Below are 27,507 nucleotides of genomic sequence, written 5' to 3' on the forward strand. Positions count from 1 at the left end.
GGCAGCCTGGAGTGACATGCAAGGTCAAGAAGTGACGCCTGTCTGGCACCCTGACGGAGCAGGAGGACAGGGGGCCGTCGGGGACCGGTACAAAAACCTGGACTTCCTTCGGAGGATGTCAGTTCACTTGTCACTTGGAGATGGAGGAAGGGGTTTTAATGATTCACAGCACGGAAGACGATCTACGACTGCTAACTACGCTAGTTCCCTGTTACTACGGACGCTTTACGCTAGGATCATAGCATTGTTCCACTTCTACACTTGTTACATACAGAACTTTTGATACGCAACGCCTCCGTCTTTTTACAATATTGGACTAAACACACAACAGACCTCAGACAGCCTTAGTTGGGTGTGCAAACTTACAAAAGAAAAGACGACTCTGTGGAGCGGCCAATTCAACTGCCGCTGCAGGATATGAACGAAGAACTGAACACAGACAAACACGCTAGTTTCCTGTGACTACGCTCGCTTAGTTTACACCGCTGCCCCTCTCATCTTCAGGCTTTGAGGCATTTGAGATTAAAAAAACCTACCAGTTACTGATTTTTAAAGAAAAAAAAAAAATCAGTATCTACATTTTCTAAAAAAAATAAATACATAAAAGGAGTCAGTTTAACGGCGACTTTAGGATGTGCAGGAGGAATGAATTTAAATGTTTCACAACACCAAAGAAAAATGGACTACTACTGCTACGACGACGGCTACGACTAACTATGCTAGTTTCCTTTGAGTACAGATGCTTTATGATAGCAAACTTTATGTTATACATTCATTATACCAGACAGTTTTTGTCACAAACACACAGGCAGTAACACTTCTGCCCTTCTGACAGTCACGGAGGCGACCGCGATGGAGGATCAACCAACATGAGCTCATTGTATCTTCAGATGAAGTTATGGACCAAAACTAGTAGTTTCATTTTAACATGCAGTCTGAAAACTTCCATCAACTTTATACCAACTACAGTGTCAAAATGACCCAGAACAACCAATCAGAAAGCAAATCTGTGCAACTAGATGAGTTTCGAGACAACTTCAGGTTTGTTTTTCAGCATGAGACCACATCATCAGCATGTAGTGACAGAAATGTCGTCTACATTGGCTCAAAACATTCCGTTTGAACAGTTGTGTTAACAGAAAGTGTAATCCTACCAAAAATGTTTTATATCAAAACTGCACCAGTGTGGATATGACCAGGTTTGTTTCTCTTTCTCACATATTTGCAAATTTATCTCACAAATAATGAATTTCTTACAAGTCAGTCAGAATGTTTTCCCAAGTTATATTGTGTACTTCGAATTACTTTACTAATGCTTTTTCTCACAAATTTTCCAATTTATAAACTTTCTTCAATAAAAATTACATATTAATATAAGCAAGCTTATCAAATAAGAATTTAATATTTTTTTCCCTTGTAAATCCTTTTGGTCATAAGGTAAGAATTATTGATTTTTTGACTCAATTTTTACCTTTATACTTTTTTTTTTAATTATTGATTTTGAGGCTTGTGTTTTTCAATTTTTCCTGCAAATTTGGGAGATTAGAAAATTATAATTGCACAACAGTTTCATAATTTTATCCTAGCGTTTCATAATAGGTCAAATAACGATCAACTTTATACATAAAGTGAGAATTTATGTTTTTATTAAAAATTTGTGAGGTGATTAAGTAAACCTTCTTAGTGTTTTCTCACAAAGTTGCAAGTTTATAAGTCAAAACTTAGGAAATGTTTCTCTTGCAAAGTTGTGACCGAGTTAGAATGTTGCGTTTTTATCAAATCCAAATTTTTGTTTTGAATGCATATTTTCCACTTTGATTAAGCCTGAATTTCAGATTTTTTTTGCTTTAAAATTATGAACTTATAAAGTCAAAACTTTTTAGAATTTTATTTTTGAACTTTTTAGAATTTATGAAGCCAGAATTTCAAAGTTTTTCCTTGAATATTTGCAAAATTATCAAATGAAAATTCTTCTGTTTTTTGTTTTGCTTAAAAATGTGTGAGTTTAGTATTTGTGTAGCTGGTATTAGCATACAGTTTGAAAACAGCCAGTGTTGGTCAGCCAGATTTGAACGCCATCTCAAAAGTCTCATGTAATTGTTCCTTTCCCAGCACAACAGGTCATCCTCCGCGGTACTTGGGTTGTTGTTGGTATACACAACAAGGAAATCTGGTAAATTCTTCAAAACAGTACCATGTCTTCAAGGAAATCAGAACACTAAGAAAGTAACAATCACATAGGTCTTCCAAGATCCGACCAGTTCTTGTAAAGCTTAACTTGTTGTCTTTAAAATATTCATGAACCTATAGAGATGTGGTGGTTACCAAACTTGTCTTGATGCCTCTGTAGTGACAAAAATGACTAAATACTGTTATCATGTAAAACAAGTCCAAGGCCCAACTCTAACCAAAACATATCGGTTTCAAAGAGACTTTGGGTGATCCTGGATTTAGATCCAGGCGGTTCGGCTCTAGTATTGTCGAGCAGCTGCTGGGTTGGTTCAGATCAGAGGTGGTTGCCAAGTGAGGTGACCATCTTGTTCTTCGGCCCCGACTCAAGTTCCGCTCTTCAAATGACTCAATTTGCCTCTCTGTGTCTCTAAGCCAACGGTCATCGGTCCCCAGATTTTATGGGAGGTGAGGTGGCTGCCCCGGCTTTCACAACCTGTGCAATGCAAAGATAGAAAGAGTCAGGGCAGCACACCTCAAACCCCCGACCAGAAAGCTTTCAGACTCTACAACTGCCCCCGGAGCATGCCTTATAAACTTTCATTTGATAAATACTAATTCACTCAGGGGATTAACTTAATCTGAGCTTAATCTGGATACAGTATGTTTTTCAGACCAGTTCAATATTTCTGCATAGATATATAAACAAAAATGGTGTGGGGGAGCTTATTTTACAGAAATTATGATTTTTATAAACTCATACCTTTGCAGGAACATTTATAGGATTGTTTAGTAAGACAATTGGAAAAAAAAATGTTATAAAAGTAAAATTGTCTAAATTTCAAAAAGTTGATACTATAATTTACTTTAAACTTGAAAATAAAAATAGCATAAATGTATCAGTTCATGAGGTAATAATCCCCTCCTTAAACTGCCACCCCTTCCTTGTGGTGGAGGGGTTTGTGTTGCCCGAATGATCCTAGGAGCTATGTCGCCCCTGGTAGGGTCTCCCATGGCAACCAGGTCCTGGGTGACGGGCCAGACTAAGAGCGGTTCATAAGCCAGACATGGTTAAAAAGAAATCAGGGGCCGTTACGTCGCCCGGATTGGCGTCACCGTGGCCCCTCCCTGGAGCCAGGCCTGGGGTCGGGGCTCGAAGGGAAGCACCTGGTGGCCGGGTCTTTGCCCGTGGGACCCGGCCAGGCTCAGCTCGAAACAGCAACGTGGGCCCGCTTTCAAGTAGGCCCACCACTCGCAGGAAGGTCCATGGCAGGCCGGTGCCATGTGGTCTGGGTAGCAGTCGTGGCGGGATGCCTCGACGACCCTATCCCTGGACAAAAACCCTCTCAGCAGGGACATGGAATGTCACCTCGCTGGGGGGGAAGGAGCCGGAGCTTGTGCAGGAGGTTGAAAGATACCGACTAGAGATAGTCGGGCTCACCTACACACATAGCTTGGCCTCTGGAACCCAGCTCCTTGAAGGGGGCTGGACCCTCCACTACTCTGGAGTTGCCCAGGGTGAGAGGCGGCGGGCTGGTGTGGGCTTGTTTCTAGCCCCTAAGCTCAGTCGCCATGTGTTGGAGTTTACCCCGGTGAACGAGAAAGTCGCTTCCCTGTGCCCTCGGGTCAGGAAAAAGTCTCTTGTTTGTGCCTACGGGCCAAACAGCAGTATGAGTACCTGGGAGGACTACTTGATGGTGCTCCACCTGGAGACTCCATTGTTCTACTGGGGGACTTCAACGCTCACGTGGGCAATGACAGCGATACCTGGAGAGGCGTGATTAGGAGGAATTGCCTCACCGATCTGAACCTGAGTGGTGCTCTGTTGTTGGACTTCTGTGCCAGTCACAGTTTGTCCACAACGAACACTATGTTCAAGCATAAGGCTGTCCATCAGTGCATGTGGCACCAGGACACCCTAGGCCGGAGGTAAATGATCATCGTTTCAGCTGATCTTTGGCCGCATGTCTTGGACACTCGGGTGAAGAGAGGGGCTGAGCTGTCAACAGATCACCACCTGGTGGTGAGTTGGATGCGCTGGCGGAGGAGGAAGTTGGACAGACCGGGCAGACCCAAACGTATTGTGAGGGTCTGTTGGGAACGTCTGGCTGAGCCCTCTGTCAGGGACGTCTGCAACTCTAACCCCCGAGAGAACTTCTCACAGATTCCGAGGGAGGCTGGGGACATTGAGTCCGAGTGGACCATGTTCACTGCCTCCATTTTCAACGGGGAGTTGTGGACGCAAAGCCTCTGGTGTCTGTTGTGGCGGCAACCCCTCAACCCGTTGGTGGACACCAGAAGTAAGGGATGCTGTCAGGCTGAAGATGGAGTCCTACCGGGCCATGTTGGCCTGTGAGACTCCTGACGCAGTAGATAGGTACCGGCAGGCCAAGCGAGCCATGGCTCGGGCAGTCCTGGAGGCAAAAACTCAGGCAAACTGTACAGCGCCTCAGAAAAGAGAAGCAGTACTGGGGACATCGTCGGACGGTGGAAGGAATACTTCGATGATCTCCTCAACCCGACTAACATGCCTTCCATTGAGGAAGCAGAGATTGTGGACACTGGGATGTACTCGTCCATCACCCAAGCCGAGGTCACTGAGGTGGTTCGTAAGCTCCTCGTGGCAGGGCACCAGGGGTGGATGAGATCTGCCCTGACTACCTCATATCTCTGGATGTCGTAGGGCTGTCTTGGTTGACACGCCTCTGCAACATTGCATGGAAGAAGGGGACGGTGCCGATGGAGTGGCAAACCGGGGTGGTGGTCCCTCTTTTTAAAAAGGGTGACCGGGGAGTGTGTTCCAACTATAGGGGGATCACACTTCTCAGCCTCCCCGGGAAAGTCTACGCCAGGGTACTGGAGAGGAGAATACGGCCTATAGTTGAACCTCGGAATTCAGGCGGAACAATGCGGTTTAATTTGCCCAACCAGTCCACATGTGTTTTGTGGATCTTGAGAAGGCATTTGACCGCGTCCCTCGTGCCATTCTGTGGGGGTTCTCAGTGAGTATGGGGTCCAGGGCCCTCTATTAAGGGCTGTCCGGTCTCTGTATGATCGGAGCAGCAGTCTGGTTCGCATTGCCGGCAGTAGGTCAGACTTGTTCCCGGTGCATGTTGCACTTCGGCAGGGCTATCCTTTGTCACCGGTCCTGTTCATAATTTTTATGGACAGGATTTCTAGGCACAGCCAGGGGCCAGAGGGGATCCGGTTTGGGAACCACAGGATTTCATCTCTGCTTTTTGCAGATGATGTTGTCCAGTTGGCTTCATCGAACCGGGACCTTCAGCATGTGCTGGGGCGGTTTCAAGCCGAGTGCAACGCGGCAGGGATGAGAATCAGCACCTCCAAAACCAAGGCCATGGTTCTCCACCGGGACAGGGTGGCGTGCCTTCTCCAGGTGGGTGGAGAAGTCCTGCCTCAGGTGGAGGAGTTCAAGTATCTCGGGGTCTTGTTCACGAGTGAGGGAAAGATGGAGCGTGAGATTGACAGATGGATCGGTGCAGCGTCCGCAGTTATGCAGTCGGTGTACCGGACCGTCATGGTGAAGAGCTGAGTTGAAAGGCGAAGCTCTCTATTTACCGGTCAATCTACGCACCTACCCTCACCTATGGTCATGAACTTTGGGTAACGACTGAAAGGATAAGATCGCGGATACAAGCGGCCGAAATGAGTTTCCTCCGCAGGGTGGCTGGACGCTCCCTTAGAGATAGGGTGAGGAGTTTGGTCACCTGGGAGGAGCTCGGAGTCGAGCTACTGCTCCTTCACATTGAGAGGAGAGTCAGCTGAGGTGGCTTGGGCATCTGTATCGGATGCCTCCTGGGCGCCTCCCTAGGGAGGTGTTCCAGGTATATCGCACCGGGAGGAGACCCCGGGGAAAACCCAGGACACGCTGGGGAGACTATGACTCTCGGCTGGCCCTGGGAACGCCTCGGACTCCCCTGGAAGAGCTGGAGGAAGTGTCTGGGGTGAGGGAAGTCTGGGCATCCCTGTTGAGACTGCTGCCCCCGCGACCCGGTAACAGATCCGAAGAAAATGGATGGATGGATGGAAAAACTGAAATATGGAGTTCCTTTCTCGCAAAGTGAATTTATAAAGTCAGTTCTTGATTTAAAATTTGACTTCATAAAGATGGAAAATTTACTTTCGTATTATTATATAATAATAAATTAATAATAATAATTATATAATATTATGTTCCCCTCCACGACAGATAAGGGGGCCTCCGCTTTAGATGCTCCAACATCGCTGTTTTAAAAGTTTTAAAAGCCATGTATACATCTTAGCCGAGCTGTAGTCGAACCAAACTGAAGCTTATGAGATGGAGCTATTAGTGCCAGATAATGCGTCCTAATTCGAGTTATTCCGGCATGTATACCAAAACACGCTCAGCCGAGCTAGCGACTGCACCGGGACTCCCCTTTCCGGAAGTGACGACACCGCTAAACCAGAATATCAACAAAGTAGGAGAAGAAAAAGACGAACAGCAAAGAAGGAACCAGAAGAACGCCAACGCAAAAGTGCGTGTGGCGCCACCTAGCATCACGGAGTCGGACGCACCTCACTCAATAATCGATTGTCTTCTCGCGCATGTATACTTGGATTTCTCTGAAAGTCCAGTTTAATCCTTAGCTAGATTGTTGCCAATAGCTTGATTTAGATGTGCACGTAACCGCACTGACTGACGGGGCTGATTTGAAGTTTTTGGGGTGTTTTCCTGCAAATATCAGTTTCTACAATCAAATCTTTTTCTTCCCACCGAAAATTGTACGTGTATAAAATCAGAATTGTGTTTTCTGAAACATTTGTTAATTTATACTTTTTTTTCATGAAGGTGTGTAAATGAATGGAGTCAATCGTTTTGAGTTTTCTTCTTCACAAATGTATGCAAAGGTTTACTAAAGTGTGCGAGGGAAAAGCAAAGTAAGAGTAATGCAGAAATTTAGTAAACCAATGAAAAATTTTTCCACAGGAACACAAATACACTGGGATTGTTAAATCAAAAGCATTTTACTCTAAATTGAATGAGCAATAAGGCAAATGTAACACAATAATCAGGGCTGCACATAAGTGGGCCGTCAGAGCGCATGCGCCGTCAAAATCCACAGTGCGGGAGCCGAAAGTATCATGAGGCAAAACTTTTATGTAAGCTTACATAAAACATAAATATTGTATGTGAAACAACACAAAAATTATTGCAAAATTTTTAAGGGGATGCCAAAAAGTTAAAGAAAAGCAATGGAAACATTTTAAGAGAGGTAACGCAAAAGCATTATGAAAGAACATAAACATGTCATGAAGGGTGATGGAAAAGTATTGCAAAGTTCAGCTGAGGCAGCACTAAAGTATCCGGACAGAACTCAAATATTTACTATGAAGGAATTCAAAAACAGTGCAACGTATCAAAAAAAATGGTCAGACGTATTGCAGAAGTTTAATGCATGTCAGCACAAACATCCAATGAGACGTCATGTATTGCAAGGGAAATTCCTACGCGGGGGAACGTAAGTTTTGAGGAAAAAACTATCAAACTATCATGAAAGGATTAGAGATGAACATACAAAATAGAAATGTGAAAAAACACCACAATGTATTGCAAGGAAATGAAAAGAAGTCATGTTTGGTTACGACGTATTGGAAGAAATTGGAAGGTATTTAAAGGCATTGCCAAAATGTGTTCAAGGTGACAAAATATTATGATAGAACACAAAAATGTGTTCCAAGGTAATGTAAAAGTTTAATGTGAGAGAAACAAATATTGTGAGGTAAAGATGTCATGCTTACATGTGAGGTTTACAAGGTAATTAACAGTACTGTAAGAACAGAAAAATGTAAGAGCAGGTTAACACAAAGAGGGACATCTCAAACGTACTGTGGGGGAAGGGAAAATAATTGATTGCTAATGAAAATTTCCATAACTTCCATAACAAAAATGTTATGTTACTGTGGAAATCGAATGTCCACCGTATTTTGATGTAATACAATTGTTTTGAATCCAAAGTAGCGCAAAAATATTGTGAGGGAATGTTAAAAAAAAAAGCAAAAATAATGCATCCAAAGTAATATGGCATAAATAAAAAATATTGCGAGTTCACGCAAAAATTCAATGTGGGGTAACGAAAAAGTACTCCAAGCAAACGTAAACATTTAATACAAGGAAACCAAAACTATTCAATAAAAATGTGATGCTTATTCAAAATGACTGCAAGGTTACTAACAATAATTTGAGAGAACAAAAAAAATAACATCAATTTAACGCATAAGAACTTACAAAATTTACTGTGAGGGAAAGCAAAAGCATTGTGTGAGAATTTATTCCCAAATTTCCACCACGGTCTCTTCCCCCGGTCACTAAAGGTCTCTGGAGGCTGTGGTGAGCATTAAGAAACTTCATCTGTGTTGTTTTTTACTAGATGTGTTTATTTCCAGTGACAGAACATTTACAGTCACAGAAAACAGCAAAGGTATAAAGTGAGTGCGAGTATGGAAGAATATTAGGGCCAGGCAGGCGAAAAATAAAAATAATATTTTAGAGGAGGAAGATTTCTTTTTTCATTATACACTTCGAGAAATAAGTCGAAATGTCGAGAAAAAAGTGAAATGTCGAGATTAATGTTGAAGTACAATTTCGAGAAAAAAGCCAAAATGTATTTCCACTTTATTCTCGAAATTTCGACTTTAGAAAAAGAAAAAGAGAAAGAGAAAAAAGTCAAAATGTTGAGAAAAAAGTAAGAATGTCGAGAAAAAAGTAAAAATTTTGTGAATGAAGTTGAAATGTCGAGAAAAAAGGCGAAATTTCAACTTTATTCACAAAACTTCGACTTTATTCTTGAAATTGTATTTCAACATTAATCTCAACATTTCAACTTTTTTCTCAACATTGACTTTTTTCTTGAAGTGCACAATAAAAAAAATTTCTTCCCCTCTGAAATATTTTTTCTCCTGCATGGCCCTAATACTCTTCCATAGTGTGAGGGATTGCAACAATGTTTAACGAGAAGAAAAAAAAAAGAAAAGAAGAACCACAGCAAAGTGAGCAGATGGAGTTGTAGTTAACATTCCCCATGGTGCTCATTTTCACTGTTATTTAGGATAGATTATTAAAAGAGTACCGCGCTGACAACGGCCGCTGGTTATGCTGAATCTTAAACTACTGATCTGGTTGTGGTTAGATTGAGACGTTTTTAGGCTCCTGTTCAGCTACAGGCCTGATGATTGCAGCAGTTTCTTTTTTAACCCAAAAACACTGCAATACCACTGAAGAGTTGTGTTTATTGGACAGCTGACACATGAAACCCCAGGAAAGGGGAGGATTAATTGTGGTATTCATTACACTCTAATCAACTGAGCAAATGCATGTGGCAGGTCGATATCGGGGTCCCGGGGAAAGCGGACCCTTGGCCTCCTGGACTCTAATGAAGACTGAATTTTCATCATCTCAAGCAGGCACACACACACGCACACGCACACACAGCCTCACCTGACGAGGTTCTCGTTGTCGCCCGGCCCTTTACACGTCGTACACTCCGTCCTCGTGTCGTCGGCTTTGGGTTTTTTCTGCACTGCAGACTGCCGCTGTCTGCGTTCCCGTGGCAGCGGTTCCTATGGAAACACGGCGGATTAGAACTCCGTTTTCACTCCCCGCTTCTGCAATTTACCTGAGATTTTGTTCAGTAAACAATGACACAGAGAATGATGTCATGTACTGCTGGATGTATCTCACTTCAGACGGACCATATGAGCTTTAAAACACTCGTGTCAAATTTGAATCCTGCTATTTTTACTGGAAAAACATTTTTAAAAGGACTTCATCAGTCTCTAACGGGGGGGGCTACTCTTCATTACAGTTGCCTCAGTTCACTGAGGTTTATATTTCACTCAGGTTCGGGTCTGGACTTCCAGAACCTGGATCTTTCTTGTTTCCTTGTCATTCTGATTGTCAGAAAGTGCCAGGTCATGTTCCTTCCTCTCCACTGGGAGGAGGCACCCAGTGGTGGCTCACGGTATCTATATAGAGGGAATGCGCATGACGTCACAGATGCGACTTCACAGCGGGTTACGCCCACTGAGTGGCAGAAAGACTGAGTGGCAGCGTAGACTTTCAGTTTGAGCAACTGGAAAATATCTAAAATGGGAAAGAGCTGTTGTGCGATCGACTGTACTCATAGATTTAGCAAGAAATCGGAGTTATCGTTTTACAGACTGCTGAAAAATAAGCTTAAGAGAGACAAATGGATCGCTGCAATTCGCAGAAACAACTGGATTCCAGGCACCGAAACGTGGATTTGTGGTTCCCATTTTGTATCAGGTAATGTTGGATTTTTGGGGAGCTAACGTTAAACGGTCAAATCATAAAGTTCGGTGTCCTCATCACTTTAATTTCTACAACAAATCCTGGCTTGAAGTCGGACCAAGCATCAAGACTTTAGTATGCCTTCAAGCTTTGCTTCGTGTATTTCCCTGGCGTAGAAATTAAGTAAATATAAATATCAGGAAACTGGATTCGTGGCCAAATATTAATGTCCATGGACCACTGGTTCTTGGGGTAACTGTCCGGTAATTTAAGCCCATAATCGGCTGTTATCCCGTCTTCTCCACTAGTTGCAGTCATTTTTGCTGATGTTTTGCCACCAGTGTGAGTAAGGGGACTGGTCCAGCGGGGAAGTGACATCAAGGCAGACCCTCTATTGGTACCTCCCCCCTATAAATAGAGGCCTGAAGATGAAGATGACTTCCTCCTCTTTGTCTCCAAGCACTCACACCTTGACTGAGTGTTTGCAGGTGTCTGCCATGTGTCTTTTGGTTTGACCTCCAATGTAAGTATTTTCTTTATATTCTTTTAGTTAAAGTGTCTCTGATATGAAGAATAGATAGATTTGATCCAATGAGTTAAATGGTATTGAGAATCATGTGTTTGGTTATTGGAGAGATTTGTGGTAATTTAATATGTATTCAACATGCTTTAAAGAGTGAATTCATGATTTATTTGTCAATATAATGTAATTTGTTATTTTCTTTATTTAGAACCACGGCAATAATCCTGTGAATTTAAATAAATTGGATGATTGATTGATTGCAATCCTGTTTCCTGGTGGTTTTGTGGCTCCAGTCAGAACACTAATATTGATTTCATGTTTGGGATCAATGTCCTGTCACATGACCCAACTGCCCAAGTCCTGTGACCGGAAACAACCCCAGACCATCACACCTCCACCACTGTGCTTGACAGTGTTTGAAGCGTTTCTGCTTGGTTTGGTTTGGTTTTCAGGTCTCATCTGGTCCTAGAACCTCGGTGCAGAAGTCGGGTGAAGTTCTGTGAACCTCATTTGCGCCTCCATGTTCTTTTTAAACAGAACAGGTTTTTTCCTGGAACTTTCCCCCCAAAAACATACTTGTTCAACTGATCCTGTGCTGATCCTGTCATGGACTTCAACATTTATGGTGCTCAGGGAGGCTTGCAGACTCTGAGATGGAGCTATTGAGCAACTCTTGGTGTAGCTTTGCTGGGACATCCTGTCCTAGGAAGACTTGAAAGGCTTGAAACAAGGCCCTTGACTTCCTCTTCTTTTGTTCTTGGTGTTTCACGCTCCATCCAGAAGGCATCCTTGGTTTTCAGGAGCCTCCTGGATGGAACCTCTCCGGCCTTGTTTCAAGATTTCACAACTCTTCTCCACATGTTTGTATTTTAGTGAGAATAAAGAGTAAGAGAATTCATACTGAGATGTTTCTAAAACATGACAGAATGTTGGAAACTTGAAAGAGTCCAAAACTCACACAAACGATCAGGACAAGTTTAGAAGTTTTCATCAGCAGGAAGAAACACAGACCTCGACTTTGTCTTTACTGTCTTCAGAGATGGGAACTCTCTTCCTCTTCTGACCTCTGGTTCTCTGTGAAGCAAGAACATTTTCACTTTTAAAAAGCAGTAAACAAAAAGCAGAGCCTTATGTCAACTTTGACATGATACAGAGACGACATCTTTAGACTTAGATCCATCAGTACTTCAGATCTTCAGAAGAACAAACTGATACCATTAAGTATAACGCATAACTTAAAAGTCTGAATTAAGAGGTGACTGGTCAGTAGGGAGTGCTATAAACAGATGGGAAGTTAAGGTTTATGCTCCTATCGTGGCATGCTGAGTGATGACAGATGGTTTAGGTCAGTGGTTCCCAACCTTTTCCAACTCAGGGACCACTTTTATGTTTCAAAAATGTTCGTGGCCCACCTCCAAACTTTTTAATTCTCCCTGTTGCTAGCCAGCTATCCATCTTTATACTCCAGTTTCAGGTATCAGCATCAAACGTAAATAAGTCAAGTGCAATGCAGTCCCGCTGCAAAGTGGTCCAACCGATAACAAAAGTTCCTATCGCTCATTTGCTTGTAACATGTCTAATACTTGAAGGAAAACAAAACAAAATAATGAAAATAATATTTAAACATCTTTAATATAATTTAAACATAACTGAGTTTTAACATTTAAAACATTATTCTGTATATTTTTATATAATTATATCCCCCCCACAAAAATCATACTTTTTTGGAAATGATTTGGCGGCCCACTTGCAATACCTCCGTGGCCCACCAGGGGGCCGCGGCCCACAGGTTGGGAATCACTGGTTTAGGTCATTACTTTTTTGCTTCTATAGTTAAAAGCCAGAAAAAGTACCAAAAGTGACAGATCCATGCCATCAAACCTTCTGGCATCCTTCTGCTGAGTAGCCAGAACCAGGGTATGGTGATCCATCCGTTTATTGGAGTGCAGACCGTTTAAAAAGAGCAGGAAAGAGGCTTGAGTGATGTCAGCTGCAGGTTTCTGAAGAGCAACTCTGAAGCTCATGTTCTGAGCTTGCTGCCATCATGGCAGGATCTGACTCCACCTAAGCTGGTTGGAACATGCACAACCACCACAGCCTAGCTGTTTAAGCTTGATTATGCTATGATTTTTTTAAATGTTTAAATTCGGGGGACATCCTTTTCTCAAATGCTGCTATTGAAACATCTAAAATAAGGTTCCAACGAAGCTCCACCAGAGCTACCTGGCAGCTGGAGTAGTATGCCCCGATATCGATACTGGTCTCATATACTCGTACTCGCAAAAATTCTCCGATACCACGCACTGATACCCCTTCATTGTTGTTGTAGTTACTGATTAGTGACTCTAGGGGGAGATGTTGAGCTGTAGTCAGCGTGGTGATGAGAAGAGAGTGATACCCATGAGTGAGACTGGCAGCGCCGTTTCAGGCAAGATAGCGACAATTAATGCAGCGGGATGTCAGCAGTGTGGACATGTTTCAAAATAAGGGACAACGACAGAAGCAAGGCAGACTGCAAGCTACGTGCTGCTAAGGTGTCAAGAGGAGGAAAGGAGAATACGTTGTTTAATACCAGCAACTTGATAAAACATCTCAAGACGCATCATAAAGCTGAGTATACAGAGTTTGCTAATGCTACTGCAAGACCACAAAAGCCAACATTAGCTCAGGTTCTGCAAAAGCGACAGACAATGGCAAGAGACGACCCACGGACCATTAAAATAATGAGGCTCTAACCCGTTTTATAGCGCTGGATGACCAGCCACTGTCAGTGGGAGAAGACGAAGGATTTCTCTTCTCGACGCACTCGAGCCGTGATATGATGTTTCATTGATATGTTATACGTTTGATATTTTCTTAAATGTGAAGACAGTGCCAGTGTGGAGACTTTTTATTTACACAGAAAGATTATTTTTTGTTTAAAATAGTTATTCTACTCATTTTATTTATTTTTATTGAATGTATCTGTTGCAAATAAAACCTGTCTTCCAATTCATTGCATTTTTCATTGCATTTTTAGCCTAGTTATTTTTGTGGTAGAAGTATCTTATCGGTACTCGGTATCGGCAAGTACACAAATTAAAATACTCGGTGTGAAAAAAATGGTATCGGGGCATCCCTAAGCTGGATCCCTAAGTTCAGTCGGAGACTTGTCCTGGCAGACGGAGCTAGTTGACCGTTGGCTAGCGGTCTAGTTAAGGTGATCCAGGCCGTGGATCCTGCAGGTAGCAGTTTTCCCCCGGGGCTCAGATCGTGTTATTCTCAAAACAACAATGACTTCGCTCTGTTAGGTCTTAATTCACATCTCAGAAATCTAATAAACTAAAAATGCTAAATGCAAAAGCATGACTGAGGCGACAGAAGAAGCTGTTAAAATATTGGTCCTAAAAATGAGGGAAAATAAAACTGTCTTGTGAAATGTTCAGGTATGTGGTCGTTTCGGTGGCATTTAGTTGATATTTCCATGAAAATGAAAATGCTGCTCACATACTGTCAATTCTCCAAGGGGAACAACAGAACACTTAAAAACAATAGACATAACATTAAAATTCAACCGGGAGGACAACATTTCTTAAAACAAAACAAAAAAACCCTACAAAAATCACAAATCACGCTGATGTTCACAGCTGTAATTCTGCTCAGCCCGGTGAGTCCAAGCAGATAATAAGATGTCATCAAAAAATATGTGTTTAGTGTCTAAAGTGTAAAATGTAACGTCCCCTTGAGCCGATGTGAGCCAAACTCAATAATGGAGGGATGAACTATTCTGGGGCTATTTGCTCAATTTCCGCAATGTTTAGGAGTATTCATTTATAGGCCATCATGATGAAAAATTCTTGAACAATTTTGATTCAAAAATGTATTTAAGCGATAGCCATCAAGATACTCTTTCACCTGTTTCTTGTGAAGTCAGAGTTCAAAGTTAATGAAACTCAAAACTGCCAATCAGGATAAAATTCCTCAAACACAACACATTTGGGGAAATCTCATCTGTTTTCATCAATATTTATTAGAGATATTTCATAAAGATGAAAACACCCTAAGCGAGTGGGGCCTAGTTCCACATGTCCTGGGATGTTCTGTCCGTTACGTGCAGACAGCACTGATGAGAGGTTCTCTAAAGAACTGGGCTTTGTGCAGAAACAGCCTGGTGTTCTGTCGATGTCTGCTAATATAGTCAGATTTCATTCATGTGGCAGCGGTGATGAAGTCATTCAGTCATAGGTCTGTGATCCCTCAGTAGGAAGGCTACAATTCTTTTATTGTTATTTTACAATACGAAATCGCCACACAGGTTGCACTGATTTACTATGGAAGAGTATTAGGGCCATGCAGGAGAAAGAATATTTGAGAGGGGAAGATTTTTTTTTATTGTGCACTTCAAGAAAAGTCGAAATGTCGAGAAAAAAGTTGAAATCTCGAGATTAATGTTGAAATACAATTTCAAGAATAAAGTTGAAATTTCACCTTTTTTCTCAACATTTCAACTTTTTTCTCGACATTTCTACTTTTTTGTCAAAGTTGTACTTCAACATTAATCTCGACATTTCAGCTTTTTTCTCAATATTTTGACTTTTTCTCGAAGTGCATAATGAAAAAAAAATCTTCCTCCTCTAAAATATTATTTTTATTTTTCTCCTGCCTGGCCCCAATACTCTTCCGTAGATTCACTGCCAGCAGTGGAGACAAACAAGGACAACATGGGGATATTTTGCCTTTGCCTTTTCAATGATGGTAAGATGGGAAATGTTTGCGAATTGTGGCAACGCCACCTGTTTAAAGTAGCAATGCTCTGTCCAGCAGGTTTACCAGAGCTAATGCCGTTTAGGCTGCCAGACACATCCACTTTTAGTTATATCCAGAGGTATCGACATACTTCCTCTTCGGGCCACAGAGGCATCTACATTTATTGTAAAGGGAGCAAACAGGCTCCAGATCCATCCGGTCACCGCTGTGATCTTTAGACTCCAGAGGAAGGGAACAGATGTGAGGCCTCATCTCCGTGAGTCACTCTAGGACACAACACAAGGAGTGGGAGCTGCTTCCAGAAGGCCGTCCATCTGGAGAACACTGCAGACCCAAGAGAACAGAGGAACCAGCGCAAGACAACCCCACTGACGCTCCAGAAACAAAGACGCTTGGGCAGAGCATTCAGGTGGGTGTTATAACGCCATGCCAAAGGGGAAAGTAGAGATGCACCGATCAGGATTTTGAGGGCTGATCACGATCACCAAAATCAGTATCTGCAGATTCCGATATTGTCGATCACCGATCACAGCGTGAAATCCATAGTCAATAGTGTTGTCTCATGTACACAACATGAGAATGAGAAAGTATCATGAATTGTGTGTTTTATTGCAGGTTGAGGCAATGTGCAATATTTCACCCTCTAGAGACTCTTAGAGACGACTTGGACTCAGCTCACAAAGAGTAAGTGTAGATTACTAGCTTCAGCTTTCCTGTGGTAATAATAATGTACATCAACAGCAGACTTGTCACTCTCAAAAAGTTGATACAAGTTATAAACTATAAACCTTAGTTTTCCTGTGGAAAGAAGAATTAAATCTTAAAATAAAAATTAATTATGAAATATTAAGCTTTGTGAAAGCTTTAGCAGCAGCATCCGCCGCGTATGAGGAAACTCTTGTGAGTGAAACTCTTCACACTAGAACTCCAAATGTCACTCGTGAAGCGACTGACACGACTGTCGTCCTGCATGAGGCTTTGGATGTGACTGTATATAGTTTGGTAAAACTCCGGCGGACATTCATCAGTGAAATATTTACGACGTGGCAGGGTGTACTGCGGATCCGAGCAGCTAAAGACGTGTTTAAACCCGATGTCTTCTACAACGACAAACGGCTGATGGTCAAGGCTTATGAATCCATTGCCTTAGGATGTAGTTCTTTATTTTTCGGCTGATGAGCAAAGCATATGAATTACCGTATTTTCTGGACTATAAGCCGCACCCGCATATAAGCCGCATCTGCTCTATTTTTAAAAAAATAATAAAAAAAAAGATATACAAGCCACACCTGCATACAAGCCGCATCCGCTTTATTTACTACATGTACGGAACGATTTTGAACTGTAAATGATGTACATGTTTGTACCTAAATAGATCCTTTCCTAACAGTGTCTTTTAACACGGCAGCAACTTTGCAACTTTGCAACTTTGCTTCTACCTACTTCTATCTGTTAAAGAAGAAGTAGGGTATTCTTCTTTGCATTTATTTTTTCTTAGTTTTGATTGTAATTCCGGTTAGAGCGCCCCGAGCGGTGGAAGAAAAATCCACAGAATAGCCGCACCTTTGTATAAGCCTCATGGTTGAAAACCTATGAAAAAAGTAGCGGCTTATAGTCCAGAAAATACGGTAATTACCTTACGATATAGTTCTTTATTTTTCTTGCTGTCGTTTATAGGTCCTTGTTACGTTCAGCTGAGTTAGCGGCGTTGCTCCTTTTCTTTCTCTGCGTTAGCGGCAGCCAACTTTGGCAACTCAATATACTCCTTCCTGTGAAAAACTTTCAAATGTCTTATCAGCTTCGTTGTGTTGGAATTATTTTGTAACATTCCTCCTCAGTGTATTTTCTTTGTACACACTTTGCAAATTGCAAATTTGTTGTCCTTTTCAGACATTGTAAAACTCCCGTACCGGCGACGCCATTTTCAGCGTTGATTTCAGTGTTGTTTTGTAGAGACGGCCACGCCCCCTTAGGACACCTCGGTCTGAGATGTGCGAACGCACGCGCTGGCGGCGGTTTGTTGTTGTTAACATAATCTGATCGGCTTTGGACTATTATTTTGCGATCTCCAATCAAAACTGATAGGGCTATTATCGGGCCGATACCGATCGGCTGCCGATCGATCGGTGCATCTCTAGGCGAAAGACATCAGAAACGACTGCTTCACATGGGTCTGGAGTGGATTATGACAAAGTTCTGCAGCGAGAAACCGTTCACCAGTGGAAAACATTCAGGACAGTTGTCAATCAGGTCAGACCGAAACGCTCAGAGAAACACAAACCCCCCCAGATTGTCTGTCACTCTCGACATTGTGTTAACACACAGGAGAATGCTCCAAACCAGGGAGCTGCCAGAAGAGGGGGGACTAACGTTTGGACATGGCTGAACACGTCCTCTCACATCGCTCTGCTTGAACAGTGTCTGAGCTGCTGCTGGGAAAAATTAGACAACATATTTAAACAGATTGTGAAAACAATTCCATCTGTTGCTATGGTGCACCAGCCATCGGCAGATGGAGCAGGAATCATTACAAAATGCCAAGAAAGTCAGCAGTGGGCTCATTCATGACAGGGTTGTCCTGCTACTGTCCCCCCGAAATCAAGAGGTCCGATGGTTCTCCGAGTCTTACGGAAGAGTATCAGGGCCAGGCAGGAGAAAAATAAAAATAATATTTTAGAGGAACATTTTTTTTCATAATGCACTTCGAGAAAAAAGTCGAAATGTTGAGATTAATGTTGAAGTACAATTTCGAGAAAAAAGTCAAAATGTCGAGAAAAAAGTCAAACATTTCGTCTTTTTTCTCGAAATTGTATTTCAACATTAATCTCAACATTTCGACTTTTTTCTCGACATTTTGACTTTTTTCCTCGAAGTGCACAATTAAAAAAAAAAATCTTCCCCTCTCAAATATTTTTTTCCTGCCTGGCCCTGATACTCTTCCGTAGAGTCTGGATTCATTGGGTCTGAAATCAAACGACGGTGTGTATCTGAGGCTGGAGGGAGCTGAAGGAGGTAATCTCAGGCTCTGCTCAGGTGAGGAAATGAAAACTGCAGGCAGTTTTCACGTCCCACGCTGAATCAATCTTTTAATTAAGAACATGAGTGCATCTTTAACGAGCATGAATCATTTCACAGAGGATTAGAGAGTAACAGAGCAGAGCGGCGCTGGTAACCAGACATATTAACTTAACATCATTTTCTGCTGATTAATTACATGTGTTCATCGGGGTTTAATGTTGGCACAGAGCTGATTTAGAAACAGCAGGAATCAACTTCCTGCTGGCTAAAGCAGTTTATTTTCACCTTTGTTGAACTCTTAAACACCGACATATTTCTACTAAAGTTGTTCAAAGAATAACAAACCTACGTGGAGTCAGTCCACTAGAACCTACTCAGCTCGACTCCACTCGGTTTGGTTCTTTCCCACTAGGGGTCTAACGTGCCAAGTAGATACTTTTCTGTAACTATTCTGCCGAGGTTCTAAGTGGCTGAGTCGGCTGAATCTGACATCATCACACTGCAGGCAGTGGCGGAGCGTGGGTCTCAGTACAGGGGGCGGAGCATTCTCCATGGGCCCTTATGATAGTCATTTTAACGTTCAACAACACCTCATCCTACCCATCAAACTACATTTATTCTCACTTTTATTGAGCCAAGCAAGCCCATAGGCCTATGCTGCAGAAAGCAGAGTAAAGTCACACAAACTTGTTCAGAAGAACACACACACACACACACACACACACACACACACACACACACACACACACATAGGCCTGACAGCTGTCAATCACACGGTGCTGCAAACTCAGATAGTGACGGACTGACTCAGTTCCATCTTTGATACAGCTTAAATACAAAAAAAACATAACTGGTCTAAAATTACATTTAGATAGATATAGACACAGCGGTCTATAGCATCATTTCTGAGCTTTATAACAGAGAATAGACTCGGCGGTCTAGTTGACAACAACACAAAGCTCATTCAAATAGGCAGGTGGTCAAGAATACCACAACATTCTGATAAAGAAATTATTTATGAAGGTTACACTGACTCACCAATGGCACTCTTCCATAACCCTTGGCCCGAACAAAATAATCCATGTAACGTGGAAAACAGGGTAACATTCAAAACTTTGTACATGCTTAGTCCTCTTTTAAAGTTTAGCGCTCATCCCCTTCACGGCAGCAAACTTGCCGAGTCGGCAAATTGGCTGTAACTGTTAAGACTGATTTATGGTTCCGCGTTACACCAACGCAGAGCCTACGGCGTAGGGTGCGCGTCGCGGCGTACCCTACGCCGTACCTTGCGGCAAGGCTCTGCGCCGATTTAACGCGGAACCATAAATCAGGCTTTACAGCCAATCAGCGTTGGCTCACAGCCCCGATGCGTTCAGGACAGTTGTAAAGTAGGAATTAACCTACACTGGCCACACAATGCGGCCAGTGATCACCGACTTTTCAGAGAAATTGTGTTAAATAATGTTTATGTTTTAACTTATCTTATGATATGATACTTACCACTTAATACTTGTAAAATTACAGTTTTTCTTCTTGTGATCTAAGACGTATTTTTTCCCTGTTGTAGTAAACTTGATTTTTGCAACAATAAAACAATTGTGAAAGATGTTCAGACACAAGCACGACACGGTGGAGAGCAACGAGGCGTAGAACGAGATAATTAACACGACTTACAGCAGACATGAGTGTGTACAAAGACAGCAGATGGATGTAAACTCCACTTTAACTGAGGCGGCTTTTCTCAATCTTTCCTGATCAATCTTCATTATCGGCCAAAATGTGTGCTCTCCAGATAGAATGATCAACTTATTACAATCAATTTAACTCTTGAATCGGATATTATTTCCACTAACACAGTCCTGTTGCAGAAGGTATTGGGTCTTAACCAATAATAAACACTCTACTGCGGCTTGTGAACAGCCTGACGGGTCTTCAGTGTCGACCTTCCTGCTGATTGGCTGACTGCAGTTCCTCCAGCTGATTGATTGATCCCACCTGACATATTTCCCTTCCTTTCTGGCAAACTTCAATCATTTATTAATATATATTCATTTTTTCATTTCAGGCATTCTAAAAATTGTCAAATGTAATTGCAAAGGCAATGTAGTGGTAGTGAGGATTTATAACATCATCTCCGAGAGTTGAGATCATTAGATCAGTGAAACAATGATCGGAACCTTAACTTCTTCCGTTTTGTCCCCTGATGGATTAAACTGCAGACTCATAGTCTGGATGTCTGGATACATTATTTCAAATCACACTGGTACTGGATTAACACTCACTTATTTGCTGTATTGGAAGGTAAAAAGGTTTCAAAACATCTCTAAAATAAAGTATTATACTTCTACACTGCTGCCTGAAGGTCTGGCATCATTTTAACCAGGTTCGAGTCTGGATTCTTTTCTCTTTCAGCTTCATTCTCTTTTTGATGTGGATTTTCTGCTGCACGTTGTATCCTTTCACTTGCTTTTCTGGGAAGACGGACAACTGTCCTTCAGTGTTTTCTACTTATGAATAATCTAGCTTGGTGTAGATTGTCAAATTCTTTGAAACCTTTATTTTCTTAAATTGGAGTATAACTGGCTGCTACGGTAAATTTGGGAAATTATGGGGCCCATTCCTTCATTTCGTTTAGAAGACGGATCTCCAGCTCACCCCTGACTGATGTGACTGGAGCAGCTTAGAGACCTGCAGATATGTTATTTCTGTTGTGATGAGGGCTGGATGCCGCTTCTTTAACTTGGGATGTCTGTTGCTATCTCTATTGCAATTCACTATTACCTGACTGATGTGCCTTTTTTTTTATATTTAAAATTTAATTAATAATTCTCATTACAATTCTTTATTTATTTTTTGTAATTGTCTATTTCCGTTGTAGTTTTATTTTTTTATTTATCTATCTAATTATTTTATTGTGGTTCTAGTTTTATATAAATTCTTCGGGTATGCTGAAATACTCAAGTGACCACTGTCTTTTTCTGTTGTTTTTCCTAAAAGAAAAATGTATGCTTAACTCTCTGTAAATGTTTTAATATAATTGTATACATCTTCAAAACCCAACAAAAAAAAGTTGGAAAAAAAAGAATTCTTTGAAACCCTTTTCTACGACCGAGTATAAGGGCCAAACTGAAACAAAAAAAATTGGAAATTACGAGAATAAAGTCATAATATTATGAGAATAAAGTCATAAAATCACGAGAATAAAGTCATAATATTATGAGAATAAAGTCGTAATATTACGAGAATAAAGTCGTAATTTATGAGAATTCTAACAGGAAGAGCACATACGTCTTTAGTGGAAGAGGAGCTGTCTGGTATAGTATAGTATAGTATAGTATAGTATATAGATGGTGCTAAATTAACGTGGCTGTTTCACTCACGGGATACAAGATTCACGCAATTATAATTCTGGCTCCCTGCTGCTGTGGGCTGAACGGTGTCTTCCTGCTCACAGTTGCCCCTGGTGGTTGTTTGGCTACACTGCAGCCTCTGGTGACCCCCCTCTCCTCCCCCCTCGAACAAGAGACGTGATTCTCACATGAGATCTTGTGAGAATCATGCGTGAGTGGCTTCGCATGGAACTTTAACCATCTGTAGTATAGTAGTGGTCGACTGCAAGGCTATCGGTGGTTCCATCTGCTGCCATTCAAAGAGGTTTTGTTGTTTCTCAGGAAACAATGAGGATGATCATGAAGTTTTTCGACTTCCACAAAAGATGTAATTTCTTCCAAGTCTGTGTGGTTCCTTCTTCGTAATAGACGTAGCCGTTTGCACAATTGTTTTAAAGTCCTGTAAAGTATTAAAGTTATACTGATAATAATTCGATTCTGATGTGCCAAAAGATTAAGTATTTCCTTATTTGTGAAACCGATACCAAAATATAACTTCACAAGATGCTCAATATTCCTCATTTTAACACAGGGAGAAGATGCTCTTCCTGTTAGAGTTCTCATAAATTACCACTTTATTCTGGTAATATTACAACTTTATTCTGGTAATATTATGACTTTATTCTCATAAATTACGACTTTATTCTGGTAATATTACGACTTTATTCTGGTAATATTACGACTTCATTCTCATAAATTACGACTTTATTCTCATAAATTACGACTTTATTCTCGTAATATTACGACTTTATTCTCATAAATTACGACTTTATTCTCGTAATATTACGACTTTATTCTCGTAATCTTACGACTTTATTCTCATAATATTGTGACTTTATTCTCGTAATTTCCAATTTTTTTTTGTCTTAGTTTGGCCCTAATACTCCGTCCTACTTTTCAGACGGATGTGCAGCAATTGTCAATTTTCTTGGACCATTGCTGATGTCTTTCCTTTTTGGCATTGTATTAACACACACCTAAAGTAGCAAACTGCCTAAACATCTGCCGATGAAGGGATCAGATACCAGAAGTATCTGCCGGAACGTACGTTCTTAAATCCTATGGCGGCAGTGAAAGGGAACTTAGGATTCCTTTTCTTTCTGCAATAATTAATGGTTAAATAAATAATGCCATGAAGTCCCACACACACACAGACACACACAGACACACACTCCGCTGCCTCGCAGGCCAGCGGGCGGCCGATTAGCCGGTCCTGATAAATTGAAACATGGCTTTAGAGAAGTGCGAGCACTTGGGCGCTCCGGTAAAAGCATTAAAAATGCAAAGCAGTAGCCTTTTAGCTGCTGCCATGGCGCGCCTTGCATTTGAAGATAAATGCCGAAGTGAAGTGCCTTGCCCAAACGGCAGAGGCTGTGAGGAAAATCAGACGGCTGCTTAATCCCTGAGAGCTCCGGCGGGGTCCTCGGCACGTGTCAGAGGCCCCGCGTTTACCCAGACTGCCGCTGGGCTGAGCACTCCACTGATTCCCTGAAAGAGTTCAGGGGAAGTGGACCAGAAACTCTGCCTCCTCTCTGCTCCTTTCTGGGGTTTTAACAGAAACTGAAGTCAGAGGAAGCTGAACTTTCCAGGTAAAGAGAGCTGACGTTGGAAAAGAGAAGGGAAGGGAGGAATCCCGACACATGGTCCTCCTCCGAGCCGTCAGATGTACATCTCAAGTGTTTTCTGAGGCACCGGAGAGAGAGAGAGAGCGTGGAGACTCATGGCGCTTTTCCACCAGCACCTACTCGGCTCATCTCAACTCGGCCAAGTTTCTTTTCCACAACAATTCAGCACCTGGAGCAGAAGTAGGACGTTGGAGCGAAGCTGCTGTGACGTATTTGATTGTGTGATCTAAACAAAGAAGACAACAACACTAAAGATGTAGAACCTGGAGGAGATGATATATGTGCTGCTGGGTCTGTGGCTTGTGTTGGATATCAAGTTAAAAAAATGAGGGTGAGAGAAGCTTCAAGTGGCGATGGTTTTTAATTTTGTTTGTTTGTCTCGGCGCTGCTGAAAAGACAGCTGGAGCCGTGAGCAGCTATGAAGTGACAGAGCTCCTGGTAGATCTGGTCGTTCCTTATCGCCCGTCTAGATCCCTTTTAATTCTCTCCTCAGCACCAGGTTTATGAACATCTGCACCTCAGAGTTGGATCACCAAACAGACTTTTGTGCGGAGAAAAAGTGGATTAAAATGAACAAGAAGCCGTCAGATACCCCTTTTACACCAAGCTGGTTCCAGGGCTGGTGCTAGAGCTGGTTCGCGGTTGGTTCTAAGTAAGAACCGTTTGCTTTTACACAAGCCTGCAGCTGGCCAGAGAGCCACGTCATCACGTCACCACTCCCCCTCGTTTTCATCCCTACCCTGATCAGGAAGCAGAGAGCCAAAAGCTGTTTTAATTTCAGCTGTAGCGCTGTTAATATGGCACTTTATTAAGTTTTAATATTTTTTCAGGTAAAGTAACCTTTAAGATCCCCAACCTGGGCTCAGTTTATCCAAATAACGCCTGTTAAAGGAGCTTGAGGCTCCTTTTAAGAAATGAGACTCTCTAGCGCCACCCTTCACCACGACGGCCGTCGGGGTTACTGCAGCCAACAGTGAAGCCGGCACGGGAGAACGGGGAGAACGTGCATGCAGCGTCATGTGACGTCACATCCGCAGCCCAGCGCGGGAAATTCGGGCCCGAATTGCAGCACATTTTGCAGCACACAGCCTGTTCAAGGCAACGGAGAGATACACTAGAGGGCTCACTCTTTTGGGTTTGGAACGCTTCACCTGACATTATTACTAGAAAACTTAAAATGTATACAGATTTTTTTCATAAATCCTGCCACAATCCGGCCTCAAGCTCCTTTAAGAAATTTGCTCTGAAAATTTCTGAATTTCTGGCTGACTGCCGGCTCCGGAGCTGATTTATGGTTCCGCGTTAAATCGACGCGTAACCTACGCCGTAGGCTCTGCGTCGATCGTCACACCATATGAGGAAGCCGACAGTTAAAAGCTGTTTTAATTCCTGCTGTAGCGCTGTTAATATGGCACTTTATTAAGTTTTAATATTTTTTTCAGGCGTAAAAGTAACCTTTAAGATCCCCTACCTGGGCTCAGTTTATCCAAATAACGCCTGTTAAGAAATTTGACTCGAGAGCCGGCAGCCCCGGGGGACAGGAGCTCCTCTCCTCAGGAGCTCCTCTCCTCCTACGTAACCTACGGCATAGGTTACGTAACATACGCCGTAGGCTCTGCGTTGTAACGCGGAACCAGAACCGCGGATTGGGAGGCGTCCCCGCGGGCCGGGAATTTTTATTAAATAAATGTATTGAGCGTTGAAGACGGCGGTTAAGTTAGCAGACTCTTTTATTATTACATCCATTTATTTAATAAAAATTCCCGGCCCGCGGGGACGGGCTGGGAGCGGGCTCGGACACGAGGCTGCGCTCCATCTGCGGGCACGGAGCCTGCCGACGTTACTGTTGATGGATTGTACCGTTGACCACTGCTGCTTCTGTTTTACATCCATTATTAAATAAATGGATGTAATAATAAAAGAGTCTGCTAACTTAACCGCCGTCTTCAACGCTCCGTTGTTTAAAAACGGCGCTCTTCCGTGTTTATTCTGCTTTGGTTGTTCAGTAACACCGTCCCCAGCCCCCGACGTAAAGCAGTTCTAACGCTGGCCCAGCAAAGAGTTGGGGCTGGTGTAGCACCAGTTTTGAGAGCCAGGAGCCGGTGCTTAGGCTGTGTAAAACCAAAGAACTGGTGCTAAGTCTGGCTCTAGCCCAGAACCAGCCCTGGAACCAGCTTGGTGTAAAAGGGGTAAGAGTCATCTCTTTCTCTCATTTCCGCCTCCTGACTCAGACGTCTGACTCCAACCCCCCGACCAATCGGTGGCCTGTAGTGTGATGACGTCAGATACAGCCGACTCCGCCGCTTAGAACCTCGGCAGAGTAGTTACAGAAAAGTATCTACTCTGCACGTTAGACCCCTAGTGGGAAAGAACCAAACTGAGCCAAGTCGAGTCGGGCTGAGTAGGTACTAGTGGAAAAGCGCCATAAGATGCTCCAGCTTCCGTTTTTCGTCAAAAGTTTTAAAAAGTTGGTCAGTTGGTCAGTGCCACTGAAGAATCGTTAGCACACCAAGTTACACATTTTGATGTGTAACTTGTAAAGAAAAACTTGTAGAAAGGACAGCGAACTTCCTACCAACAGTTGGTACCGAGGTTTGTTAAATGTGGATGATGAAATCACAAGATATGGGTCAAAAAGTGAGTCCCAAACTAACGTGATTGGCGTGTGACTGTCTGAGGGGGAATAGTCAGCATGGTCAGAGACTACCGTATTGGCCCGAATATAAGACGTGTTTTTTGCATTGAAATAAGACAAAAAAGTGGGGGTCGTCTTCCATTCGGGGTCTAGACATTATATCCATTCACAACGCTCGATGGCGCCTGATATCTGTAAAGCGAATGCTGAACTTAACTCCCCAGGCCACGCAAACCCCTGTCACAAAAAAGAAAAAGAAAAAATAGCGGTAAGAAAGAAAACAGAAGAAAATAAGAGAAAAGATAACAGAAAATGGTACGGAAGAGAATTAATGGAAGGAAGATTATTTGGAGGAAGATTTTTTTTTTCATTATGCACTTTGAGAAAAAAGTCGAAAAGTCAAGAAAAAAGTCGAAATGTCGAGATTAATGTTGAAGTACAATTTCGAGAAAAAAGTCGAAATGTTGAAAAAAGGCTAAATTTCAACTATTTTTTCTTGCCACTGTTTGGCTTAAGGTTTTTCTCCCACTAGGGGAGTTTTTACCTGCCATTGTTTATGTTATGTTTATGTAAAAATTGCTCGGGGATCATGTTCTGGGTCTCTGGAAAGATCCTAGAGACAACTTTTGTTGTATTAGACGCTATATAAATAAAATTGAATTGAATTGAAATTGTATTTCAACATTAATCTCGACATTTCAACTTTTTTCTCCACATTTCAACTTTTTTCTCGAAGTACACAATAAAAAAAAATCTTCCCCTCTCAAATATTTTTTCTCCTGCATGGCCCTAATACTCTTCTGTAAAATGGAGAAACGTAGCGACAATCTGGAGAAAAGTGGGTGGAAGATCGGCAGGTAAACCGGCAGCTGAGGAGAAGTTATGATACAAACTTCAAAATGATGATTTGAATGAGGCAAAATAACAGGCTTTTTCTCTCGAATATATTGTTGTAATCATTTGTTTCAGATGTACTGTCATTATTTTCTGTATAAAAATTGAATTTGGTGTTCAAAAAGTATTTTTTCAAACTTGAGTCTTGAAAAAGAGGGGGCCGTCTTCTAATCCGGGTCGTCTTATATTCGGGCCAATACGGTACAGTCTGTTCCAAC

The 27,507-nt window shown here is 42.2% G+C and overlaps 1 protein-coding gene across 3 annotated transcripts in view; it reads right to left on the reverse strand.

Moving 5' to 3' along the window:
- The window catches only part of phf14 (PHD finger protein 14), a 118,762-nt gene that overhangs the window by 48,766 nt on the left and 42,489 nt on the right, over positions 1–27,507 (reverse strand). For 2 of the 3 annotated variants that reach the window (XM_061741157.1, XM_061741156.1), the window contains exons 15-16: positions 11,994–12,056; positions 9,647–9,768 (exon numbers count right to left, since the gene is read on the reverse strand). In XM_061741157.1, the coding sequence (XP_061597141.1) occupies positions 9,647–9,768; positions 11,994–12,056 (185 nt within the window). Of the gene's footprint in view, positions 1–1,390; positions 2,666–9,646; positions 9,769–11,993; positions 12,057–27,507 lie in introns of those variants that run through there. The other variant, XM_061741158.1, reaches the window with a different exon arrangement.

This window comes from Cololabis saira, chromosome 15, assembly GCF_033807715.1.
Source record: "Cololabis saira isolate AMF1-May2022 chromosome 15, fColSai1.1, whole genome shotgun sequence".
Taxonomy (NCBI): domain Eukaryota; kingdom Metazoa; phylum Chordata; class Actinopteri; order Beloniformes; family Belonidae; genus Cololabis; species Cololabis saira.